The sequence below is a fragment of the Rhincodon typus genome, chromosome 2 (genome assembly GCF_021869965.1).
Source record: "Rhincodon typus isolate 14 chromosome 2, sRhiTyp1.1, whole genome shotgun sequence".
In the NCBI taxonomy this organism is placed as follows: Eukaryota; Metazoa; Chordata; class Chondrichthyes; order Orectolobiformes; family Rhincodontidae; genus Rhincodon; species Rhincodon typus.
In genome coordinates this window covers 37785747-37798671 of record NC_063333.1, presented here as the reverse complement: position 1 = coordinate 37798671, position 12925 = coordinate 37785747, and the positions used below count along the sequence as shown (strand labels likewise).

The following is a 12925-nucleotide window of genomic DNA, read 5'->3' as shown; positions in this document are numbered from 1 at the left end:
CTGTCAAGACAAATACCTAACTATGCTAATCCCATGTTCCAGCACTTAGTCCATTGCCTTGGTTCACTAGTTCACAATACTTCCAGTTTTGTGTCACCTGTAAGTTTAGAAATTAAGCTTTGTACATAAAATCTAGGCAATTTCTAATATAGCAAGAGGAACAGGGTTCTAATGCCGGATGTTACACCCTTGAACCAAAAAAAAAGTAGAAAAGACAAACTATCAAACCACAGACTAGTTCAATGTTAGAGATGACAGCGCTTTTAGAAACAATTTGGGACAAAGTCAAGGAAAACTGGCATAGATTTTGTAAAGATTAAATTGTATTTAACTATGAGTTTTCTCATGGCAGTAATGAAGTTGATATGATACATGCCCTTCAAAAGCCATTTGATGAAGTACAATAATAACAGGTAGCAGAACACAATCTATGGAATAACAGGGTGTTAGAAATGGACAAGTGCTAAATGGTCTTTTTTGGACTTGGAAGGAAGTATACAATATTGATTTTCTTGATGTATGTAAATGATCTCAGCTTTGGATCTGCACATAACTTCAAAATTTGCAGATGACAAAAATTGCAAATAATATGAAATAAGGATAGTAAAAAATTTCAAGATAAAGACATTTGGAATGAACAACCACAGCAGAAGAAATTGGTTGCAGACAATTGTGAAGTGATATGTCTTGATCAGAAAAACAAGCAAAGTAAACAAAGAAACCAATTCTGAAGGGGATGTAGGAACAGAGAAACTGAGCAGCTTATGGGGCTTTCTGTTTTTAAATAAATGAGAAAGAAAATTAGTTACATTGAATCAACATTAAACAGTGTTTTGGCCTCACCTAAAGACTGTCTCTTTGCATAGGGCAAGATGGTATTGGGAACGTGCAGAAATTATAATAGTACAAGGAATGAGAGACTTCAGATACTAGCTTTGATTGATGAAATATGGCTTTGAAGAAGTTGGAGAGGAGACTGATAAGAGTTGTTCAAAACCACAATAAAAGCTAGACAGAGTAATGGTGGAGAAACATGACAGAAGCAAAATTTGAGCCTCATCACCATTCATAGCTTCAAGCTACAATATGCATGTAATGAAGACAACTTCATTAGGATAGGATAGCAGGCAGGCTGCTGGAATTGGTTTGGTGGCTGAAGAGTACAGCAAAAGTTGCATTACATGCTGTGGGTAAAACATATGCTGCGTGGTCTCTTGGAAGAGACACAACCAAGAATTCCTGATCCAATGCTACTTGCTGTGCCTAAAGATACCTGATCTAACCCATGTCAGAAGAAAACAAGAATGACTAGTAAGTTCCAGTAAGACAAACAGAATGATAAATTAAGCAAGAAAGTGTGTTTCTGCACCCAATAAAACCAAATCCACAGAAACAAAAAATTTATTTCCAGTGTTTCCAGGGACATTTACAAACCATTTGTCTATAATCTGTACACAGGCTAAATACAATGCTGAATCTGAGAAAACAGTTCTCATGCACAGTTAAGACTCTCTTTGGAGATGATGAAAAATGAGCAAGGGAGCAGTTTCTCCAGAGACCACTATCTACATGCCTATGTTACAAAGCTTTTATCAAATCTCAAATTTGAAAAAGCTACACATGAAATTATATACACATTTAAGTATCTTTACAGAAACTTTAAAAATTCAAGTCCAATACAAAGACTGTATTAAAAGTCTGATTTTAAAAAAAAGTTAAGATTCAACTGGAATGCCTATCATGTGGAAGCTCTATTTGTTCGGTTAATAAAATCTGGAAAATTCTTAACTTTTTTTGTTTTGTTTATAGATAAAACTTCATTTGTTCACAGTAGATTTCTAGTATTTTTGAACTAAAAAGACAATATGGCACCCTATCTAAACCAAATATCTTTTGTGAGATGAGGCACTTTCTTTAGCAACTGAAGTTCAAACAATTAAGTTCCAATAAATGTTTGATTTGCTCGCCTTTATAAGCCAATGTACAACATATGCAGCAGTATCCAATTGTAGAGCACGTAAGATGTATGCAGGAATTACTGATCATGCTGTGAGTAGTTTATGGAATTTTGTATTGGAAGGTTTCAACACTTGCCCTTTTGTACTGAATTCAGAAATTCATTTTATACAAAGGTACAAAGGTTTATTATTTTTCTAGCCATCAGTGTCTGCTGTAAAGAGCTTCCACACCATCCAGCACAGAAACCAGCCTGTATTATAGGCAGAGCATCCACCATTTCAGAATTCAAGTAGAGAAATATGTACAGGAGAGTCATAAAAAAACCAGTATACTGTTTGATGAGCAATTTGCTGTACAATTTTTCGCAGCACTAGACACATAAATATTTGCAGACCTACAAGTACTGATAGAAGCGAGACTTGACTACTTGATTACTGGATATTTTATGGGGATGAGCATCAACAGTTGTACTAAAATTACTTTTTCCCTTGCTTTGGAGGCTTTCACCGTTCACTTGGCCTGTTGAAGGTAGTGGGCTCGATGATGCTGAAGGAGAAGGCTGGCTGAGTTGGGGCAAACTACCACAGCTGTCTGCATCTTCTTTGGATGATGCATGCAACTTTGAGTTTGTTCCTTTGTCTAAATTAATGTCCACAGTTCTTGGCTCTGAAGCCTTTTCTGTGTGCAAATCTGATGCGCTAGTGCGTAAGCGCTCACGTGCGAGCCACTCTGTAATTGAGAGATCCTGGGATTGGCATTTTGGTTTCAGACGGTCGACAGCTGATAAGTGTAATTCATTTCCCCCACTTCCTGCACTACTTTGAGAATACTGTTCTTGTGCTTTCCACGCATTTAGAACACTGAGTTCTGAAAAATCCCTATTTCCTCCCATGGTATGTCTTCGCCTAATATTCTTTCTTTTACTGGTCTCTGAAGAGCTTGACTTTTGTAGGCCAACTCCAAACATGTCATCTGCAGAAGTCTTTAGGCGTAGTTTTAAACGTTCTGTGATTTTCAGCTTCCAAGCAGGCTCCACCTTATCATGTTCATTTTTGATGAATGAAGCCAGACTGCTTGTGGATTTCCCTTTCTTCATCATATCAAACATTTTATGTGCTCTAGTTGACTCTTTCTGTTCCTTTGTATCAGTTGTGACTTCATTATCACCCTTCAATCGAAAGGACTTTTTCTTTGATAGTGTATCACATTCAATAAGCTTATGTGAACTGAATGTTTTCCTAGCATCTAGCCCTGTTGTTGAACTTCCTTCCGTTCCAGTCTTATCGCTTTCTTCAGAGTTTCTTCTGACACTCATTGCTGTATCACGTTTCATTACATGTAGAACCTTTTCAGGTTCACAACTTGCAGCAAAAACAGAAAAGTCACTATCACTGTCTGTTTCTACATGGTGTCCTTCACTAACACGTTCACTTCTTTCATCATCAGCTTCATCACCTTTGCTTTCTATCACTGACTGAACCTCTGCATTCAGTATGTGGGAGTCCGTACCTGTAAGGTACATTATAGAAGAAGTTGTGGAATAGTCTGATGTGATGGAACTTACATCTGCAGTAGCTGCATCAATGTTTTTGACTTCAGACTTCTTTGACTTACTTAAATAAGTTTGCTGCCGAGAGACCAGAGGCGAATTGTTGATTGTGGAAGTTGAGAAAATCATATCAACGTGGGAGTTCATATTACTGGCAGAAATAGTAGTAGAAATAGGCATTGTGCTTGCAATCAATTGTGAACTGAGACAGCTAACATTAGGCAAATCTGTGCATTTTTGGCAGTTTGCTGGAAGGTCTTGCTTTATGGGGCTTGTTTGATCTACAGAGACTTCTTTTCTCACTCCATATTTCTCTATCAAGGCCATAGAAAAAGATAGATTCTTTTCATCTCTACTGTCTTTCTCTTGCTGCTCAATGTACCAGTCATCTTGTTTTCCCTTCAGTTCAGCAAAGTCAATTTCATTTTCAGGTTCTCCTTTACCCCCTAGTTTCTTAGTTACACCAGGTTTCAAATGGTTTGATACTTCTTTCCTGGAAAATACATTTTCCAATTCATCATCTGAACTGCTTTGTTGTGGCTTTAAATCCTTTTTCTTTCTTTTACGGCTGGCTGCAGCAAAGATGGATGACACAAGCAGATCCCTGCTGTACTGATCCCTCCCGGATCCCCAAGAGCCCTATTACATGGGGGGTTGTGGGGGGGGTAGAGGAAAAACAAAAATTCAAATTATGTTTATTAAACAACCTTTTCCCCTGTTAAGCACAAGAAACAATGGCACTTGACAAACATTTGAAATTGTTCACTTACAAAATCTATGCTCCATGTAATAATTCATCCTGGCAAAATACATGGAGAAAATACATGCACAAAACTGCAGCACAGAGGGACTTAGGAGTCAGTGGATGAATTACAGAAATGCTAGTATATAAGTTCAGCCATTTAATAGGGAAGGCCAATGGAATGCTTGCCTTCATTTCAAAGGGTATGGAATGTAAAGATAAGGACGTCTTACTAAAAGAAAGAAAGACTGTAGTTCCCACACCTAGAATACTATGAATAGCTGCGGTTCCCTTATTTAAGCAAATACATATTAGAGGCATAGAAAACAGGAATGAGTGGGCTATTTAGCCCTTTGAAGCTACTCTGCCATTCAATATGATTATCACTGATCATCCTTGTTCCTGCTTTTGCCCCATACTCTTCGAGGCAGTCTACAGAAGACTCATTTGGTTGATCTTGGGTATAAAGGGATTTTCCTGTGAAGAGAGGTTGAGCTTGTACACATTGCAGTTTAGAAGAATGAGCAGAAAGCTTATTGAAACATTTAGGCTTGACCAGGTAGCATAGTGACTCAACGGTTAGCACTGATGCCTCACAGCGCCAAGGACCTTGGTTCAATTACAGCCTCGAGCGACTGTTTGTGTGGAGTTTGCACATTCCTCCAGTGTCTGCATGGGTTTCCTCTGGGTGCTCCAGGTTCCCCCCACAGTCCAAAGATGCGCAAGCTAGGTGGATTTGCCGTGCTAAATTGCCCATCGTGTGCAGGAATGCGTAGGTTAGGCGGATTAGTCATTGGAAATGCAGGGTTACAGGGATAGGGTAGGGGAGTGACCACAGGTGACATGTTCCTCTGAGAGTCACTGTGGACTGGTTGGGTCAAATGGCCTGTTTCCACGCTGCAGGGATTCTGGATATAGACTGGACAGATGCTGAGAGGTTGTTTTCTTTTGCAGACCTTTTGGGTCTTCCTCAATACTTGACTTCCCAACTTTTATTTTTTGTCAGTGACAAACTTGGCTATTGTACCTTCACTTTGTTCATTCAAGTCATTAGTATATATTGTGAATAATTGTGGCTTTAGCACTAATCCCTATGGCACTCCTTTAGTTACATGTTGACATACTAAAAATGCCTTCCTTATTCCCAACTGTGTCTTCTACTAGTTAGGCAATCATTTATCCATGCTAATATACGGTCTCCAACACTACAGGTTCTTAAAAGCAGAAACTGCTAGGGAAACTGAGCAGGTCTGGCAGCATCTGTGGAGGGGATCCTTCTCTACAGCTTCAGTTGTATTCCTGTTCAGTTTCTCCAGCAATTTCTGCGTTTGTTTTAAATCTCCAGGATCCACAGTTCTTTTTATTACCATGGGCTCTTATTAAGTAGCTTAATGTGTAGTACCTAATCAATTGTTTTCTGAAAATCCAATTTTTTTTTTATTTCAAATGTTTCCCCTTTATCTATCCTGCTTGTTACCTGTTAAATTTGTTGAGCATGATATTCCCTTCATGAAGCCATGCTGACTCTGCTTGATCATGTTATGTATTTGTAAATGCTCTGCTATTATATCCTTAATAGATTCTAATATTTTCTCAGTAACAAATGTTAAGCTAACTGGCCTATAATTACCTGTTTGTTTTGGCTCCCCTTTACATTGGAAGTTTTCCAATCCTCTGGGACTTTTCCACAATCTAACAATTCTTTCAAGATTACTAGCAGCTCATTTATTACCTCTATAGCTATTTCCTTTAATATCCTAGGATGCATCCTATCAAGTCTACAGGACCTGACTGTTTTTAGCCCCATTAACAAACAGATTCAAATATTAGAACTTCAAGCCAATGTATACGTAACAACTTAAAAAGGTATCTCCTGTTATTCTTTATATTCCCCAAAAAGACAAAAGCAGAGATCCCCCCGAAGTTATTCTTTTGTCCCTTCAAAGTAGTACCTTGAAATACAAATAATGCACTACAGCATGAAATGAATTTCAAAATGTAATTTTATTTTACAGTTACATGTCTAAAGATAACCTAATTACAAAAGAAGGCTTACTCAGCAGCCTCTTGTTCAAATTCTGTAGATATCATTAATTTAGTACACATTGCATATAAATAAATACTTCAGTTGCTGTGCTCCTGCATGGTCAAATGCAGGAACATATGATATCAGATGAAGAGAGTATAATCCTTTAAATATTATGTTCCCAACAGAAACTCCAGGTCACTAACAGGAAAATCCACCCAGAATGTGCTAGATACCGTTCCCATTTTATAGAGGTGAAAGTGTGCACAAATCACATGCAAATTCATTTTCAAAAACCTGAAATGTTACCTCGCTTGCAACAGGCAAGGCACAGTATAATCAAACGCAACTGACCACTAACTGGATCAAGGGCAATGAACCCTTAGGCCTACTGAATGAAACAAATTTAAAACCAAAAATGTGTTCAAGTGTGAGGTCTTGTTGAGCAGTACAGTGCCCCTAATGTGCCAGAAGACCCTGATTTAAGTCCCATCTGCTCCATCTCTGAACAAGGTGATTAGAAAAAATAAAAAGTGTTTGAGAAATTTCTGCAACTAGTTAGTTGATATGGATTTAATTGACTGATGGTCTTGATATTTTTAATCAACCTATTCAGACATGTTACGACACAAGTAGGAACACTACCACTGCACTCCCAATAAACCTGTTCAGGCATGTTGCAGTACTGGGACAGGCAGGACTTGAACCCAGGTCATCTGGCCTAAAAGGTAGAAACACTACTATTGTGCCACAAGAGCCCTTGACTGTTGGTGCAAGAGTTACATACTTAAGGGAGGTCAATTTAGAATAATTCAAGATGAACATAAAACTAATTGTCAGTCAAAAGGAGAAACAGACCAAAGTGGGGCTTCAATTGACTGCTGGTCACTGCAGCTGCACACCATTAATGGTGGAGTAACATGACCACAGATGAGTGTGGTAGTGTACCAACGTCTGACTCTGGAGGCCCAGCTTCAGATCCCACCTGCTCCAGAGATAATAACCTCTCTAAACCAGTTAATTAGAAATAGATGCTAAAATAATGGAAATTATACAAGTCATACCACGGATGCCTGCATACCCTAAATTTGCAATGAAATGCGATCAAATCCACAAACAGGTGTAACCAGTCTGAATGTGCTATTTTGACCTGGGGCATGTCTAGTTTTGTGATCAGGTTTTGGGTGATTTAATTTTTGAACAAATAAATGATCATTAAAAATTAAGTGACAACTGGACATAGATACTCAGGTTCTGGCAATATCTTTGTAAAACAAAAAAAAAAGAAATTTCAGATAAGTATTAGATAAATTGATCAGGCGGGGAACAACAGATTGACATCATTTCTTGAGCTTGATACATGGACGAGTAGTCCAATCACAAAGTAATGAAAACAGTAAAAATTGGCTGCAGTATGTTCTCTCGACTAGGAATTCAAATTTCAAGAGAGCAGTTTAACTGAAAGAGTTTCACGTGGAGACCTCTTTGACATTGTGACCAAATGGCTAATGGAGTGAAGGTCTTTCAGCTCAAGCTGAATGATGCTTCATTTCATGTTGTCTTGATCAGATCCTATTTGGAGTACTGCATTAAGTTTTGGTCATCTAAGAAAGATGTACTTGAGGGAATATACCACATGCTCCCAAGATACTAAGATATTGCATGAAAAACTCAGAAACAACAAAAAATGTCACAAAGTGCTTCACAGGCACATTATCAGACAAAACTCTAATAGCATGTCACAGAGATAGATGAATGAGGGGGCAGGATCAAAGTCATGGAGGACTATGAACACAGTGCTTTAACACTGAGGCATTATTGGATGGGAGACACCAAAGAATGATGGATGAAGCAGTTAGTTACAACATGGGCAGCAACCTGTGGATGGCCAAGAGTTAATAGTGAGATAAGAGGCCAGTCAGGAAAACATTGAAATAGTTGAGACTGGAAGCAGTAAAGATGTGAATGAGGGTTTCAGTGGTAGATAAACTGAAGCAGGGGCAGTAACAAGCAATATTACAGGAGATGAAAGTTGATGGTCTTGCTGATGGACAGGGTTCGGGTCAAACGTTCAGCCTCAAAGTGGACATGGAGACAAATGGAGCTTGTGGGGAGGACAACAAGGACATTATGGTTGGAAATAAATACTGGCCCAGCCAACAATGCCCATATTCCATGAATGAATTAAAAAGCAATACCCTGTACAGCTGAAACATAACCTTCCTACTATATTATTCAATTACCCTCATAATAAACATGACTTTCTTATTTTTTTAAGCTTTCCTTATCAGTTGCTATAACTGTATACTAACATTTTGTGGTTCATTCAATAAGAAACCCAGGTCTCTCTGCACCTCAGAGCGCTCACAATTTAGATAACATGCTTTTTTAAAAAATTGTCAAAATGGACAGATTTTCCCACATTACCCTGACTTGTCCATTCACTCATTTATATCCTTTTGTAGCTTCATTTCCTCTTTACAACTTACTCTCCTACCAAAGAGTCATATCAGATGCAACATTAACGCTGCATCTCTCTCCACAGATGCCACAGGACAAGGTGACTTTCTCAAACATTTTCTGTTTTTATTTCAGATTTCCAGCATCCACAGTATTTTGCTTTTATTTTCCCACCTATCTTTACGTCAACAGTAAATTTAGCAACTATGACTCTGGTCCCTTCATCCAAGTAATAGACATAAATTGTTAATGGAGGAGAGCAAAGGGAGGCAATTGTAGTGAACTGACTAAAATGACTGAGCAGACATGAAAGAAACTAAATAGAATACCAACTTCCAAACCTCTATGGGTTAGAAGGCAGCTGGTACATTGGAACAGGGCCACCTACAATTTCCACTCCACATCCCACACCATCGTGACTTGGAACCAAATCACCTCAATGACACTGGTCCAAATCGTTGCATTCCCTAATAGCATTTTGGGTAAACCTATGCATAGCTTGCTGTTCAAGAAGGGATTTGCTCCCACCCTCACAAGAGCAATTAGGGATGGGTAATAAATACTGTTCTTGATCTGTGAGGACCCAAATCCTAAAGCAAATAAAAGAACTGCTTGGGATGAAGACAGATGTTTAAGGAAGGCAGTCATTAAATGGGGAGAGGGAGCTGTTAATATTAATAGCCAGCATGAGACCAGGAAAAGGAAAAGAACAGACTTACATTCTCTAGTGCTTTTCACAATGTCAGGGCTCTCAGGTGCTTTACTGTCAAGTACGCACTTTTGAAGAGCAGTCACTTATAGCATGAGAAACATGGCAACAAATTTCCACAGAGCAAGCTCCACAAAAACAGTAATGTGGTAGTGACTAAATAATGTTTTTTTTAAAAGTGAATATTATTGAGCAATAACGATTAGCCAGGATACCTGGAAGAACCTGCCGACTCAACTTGTAAATAGTGGGGTGGGGTGGGGTGGCTGACAGTGTGCTGAGTGGACTAAGACACCTGAGTTCAGGTCTTATCTGCTACAGAGGTGTGTAATAACATCTCTGAACAGGTTGATTTAAACCATGCCATGGCACATTTTACTTCTGCCTGAAAGCAGAGGATGCCTTTGCTTTAAGTCTCATCTAAAGGTCTGCACTTTCCACAGTACTTAAGTGGATGACACGTTGCTCTCAAGTCTCTGACTTGAATGTTCTGACTCAAGGTGGGAGGGTTTCCAACTGAGTGACAAGCTGTCTCAGAAAGTTGGCTGATCAGCACCTGGCTGGTATTGGCACTGGGGGAAAACAGTTGTTAGGTCTCATGGAACAGGATGAAATCAGAGTGGGCAAGAGAGATATATGCCAAGGCTTAAAAGACTAAAATATTGAGGACAGGTTGCATAAATCTTGGCTTGTTTTCCTTTCAGTAGAGGCATGAGATTACAAAATGTGTTCAAAACAATAAATCGATTCACAACAGTTATTTTTTCTGGTGGAGAAATCCAGAGGAAGTGTTAGGTTATTTAGATGCATTTTTTCACGCAAAGGATTATGGAAATCTACAGCTCCTGCCCCAAATTGTTGTGGATTTTTAGTGACAAGTTTTCAAGACTCTGGTTGACAGATTAAGGAATATGTATCAAAAGGTACATACTAATGGAGTTGAAATCTAGATCAGTTCTGTTCTATTGAATGGCAAATCAGGTCTGAGCAACTAAATGGCCAACTTGGGAACATTCAGTTGTCAACTCAAACCGTTTTTAGGCAGTAAGGAAAATCAGAAGGAATCCTATATAAGCAGTTATGTATCACTTCCTAATGTTTGGTTACTGGGACAACAGATCAAACTCAAATTATGGCATTGGGCCTAGTTGGCAAGAGGTGGACATAAAATCTAATAATACTGAACCTAGCCCTAATATCAATGGTTGTCAAGAACAATCTGGTTGGCATGAACAATTTGGACCAAAGGGTCTATTTACATGCTGTACAGCTCTAATACTCTATGTGCAGGTTAGGTGGATAGGCTATGCTAAATTGCCCATAGTGTCCAGGGATGTACAGGCTAGGTGGATTAGCTATGGGGAATACGTGGTTACAAGGATAGAATAGGGAGTTGGGTTTGAGTGGGATGTTCAAGGCTCGGTGTGGACCCGAAGCGCCAAAAGGCCTGCTTCCACACTGTAGGGACTCTATGATTCTATTCTATGAAGGTTATTTAAAATCACCCAAAGCAAAGAGGGACCTGGGATGCAGGTACATAATTCTTTGAAGTTTTAGTCACATGTAGACAGGGTGGTTAAAAAAGCATTTTGCACTCTTTCCTTCATTGCTCAGTCCTTTGAGCATAGAAGTTGAGAAGTCATGTTGAGGTTGTACAGGATATTGGTGAGGTCCCTTCTGGAATACAGTGTCCAGTTCTGGCCGCCCAGTTATAGGCAGGATACTGACAGGATGTTGCCGGGTATGGAAGGTTTGAGTTATAAAGAAAAGCTGGATAGGCTGGGACTATTTTCACTGGAGCATAGAAGGTTCAGACCTGACCTGATAGAAGTTTATAAAATAACGAGAGGTATAAATAATTGTTATTGCCCTCGGATGGGGGATTTCAAGACTAGGGTGCACATTTTTAAGATGAGAGGAGAGAGATTTTAAAAAGACATGAGAGGCAAGTGTTCTTTTTACACAAAGAATGGTTCGTATGTGTAATGAACTTCCTCAGGAAGTGGTGGATGTAGGTACAATTACAACATATAAAATACATTTGGATAGATACACGAATAGGAAAGGTTTGGAGAGATATCAGCCAGGAACAGGCAGGTGGGACTAGTTTAGTTTGGGATTATGTTTGGCATGGACCGAAGGGCCTGTTTCCCTGTTGTATGACTCTGACTCTAAACATAATACTCAATGTTGATGCCAAGCAATGAGAGGCTGTGTTACAATTTGACTAATTATTTAGGAGGGCTGGCAACTGCTTAGTTCATTTGGCTAAATGGCTAGCATTTGGTTCTGCATAACTTCAACAAAGATTCAATTGCTGTTTTGGCAGAGGAAGACTTGGGACCTGTCTCCCTGGAGTGTGGAAGACCATGATAAACTACCACATATGAGAATAAACCAAGTAAATAGCTCAGGATTAAGCATCAGCAGGCAGTGGACTAAGTGCCTGCCTTTGGGGACAGAGCTCATACAAATGAACTCCCAAGGAATACTCAAGTTGTGAAATAAAAATTGTAGCCAAACATTCCTATTGTGCACTGCTTTAATAAATTGCTAATTAACAACTTAGTTTCTAATATTTGTTTAACAGTTAAACTTCTCACCTTAGATTTTGCTGAGTCACTAGTGGCTGAATCTAAAACAGACAAGAAAAATAATATTACTTTGTGTTACACATAATTTAATACATAAATATTCACTGCAATCATGAAGCAAATTATAATTCATAGAAAATTGTATGACTGCAATAGAAAAAAAGGGCACAGAGTGGAGAATTATAGCTCACTGAGATGAAAAGCAGCACAGACAGCCACCACCATGAAAGTATGCTGTGAAATTGTGGGTAAAACCAGCTCAATGAGAGGGATGGCAAAGGGAGCCTGTTCTCTTTAAAAAAAGATAAATACTAATTAAACATCAGTACATATTAAACAATTTATTTTGCATCCATTTGCAGAACTCATTCTTTCATTTTATTAAAAACTAATTATGGTCGTTATATGCATTAATGTCAATGCACTCGACCCCCCCAATACACATTTTATGAATTACACCTACACAAATACAATGTTAACAGTCAAAGGGGTTTGCAACTGTAAAATGCCATATTAGAAGATACTTTATGAGTATTACACACCAAAGGAAAGTAAGGCAAAAAAATGCAGAGTTAAAAAAATGCACAGAACTCAAATACAAAAATAATCATCTGCCCTTTTTAGTTATAATGGAACTATTCCATACAAATTCAATTGAGTTACTTATAATTCATATAGGAGCATCTGACTTAGATTTAACAAAAGGGGCACAATGAAATGTAGAATGAAAGCTGCAAAAAGAGATTCACTATGGGGCAACAGCTGAGGCTTTAAAATTACGAGAGGAGGCAGAAAGGGGCTAGCAAAATTCCAATTTTTTTGACAATTTATTTCAATATTTAAAACTACAAGATTAAAACTATTCCTGCAATTCACTTTGTAAGTC

At 38.5% G+C, this 12925-nt stretch overlaps 1 protein-coding gene across 4 annotated transcripts in view; it reads right to left on the bottom strand.

Annotated features, from left to right (window-relative positions):
* Positions 1-1383: 1383 nt before the first annotated feature.
* Positions 1384-12925, bottom strand: part of LOC109935405 (rho GTPase-activating protein 21) — a 236932-nt gene continuing 225390 nt past the window's right edge. For all 4 annotated transcript variants that reach the window (XM_048612239.1, XM_048612246.1, XM_048612252.1 and 1 more), the window contains 2 exons: positions 12049-12080; positions 1384-4147 (listed from right to left, as the gene is read on the bottom strand). In XM_048612239.1, coding sequence (XP_048468196.1) covers positions 2354-4147; positions 12049-12080 — 1826 coding nt within the window. In that variant the 3' untranslated portion in view covers positions 1384-2353. The remainder of the gene's footprint in view (positions 4148-12048; positions 12081-12925) is intronic.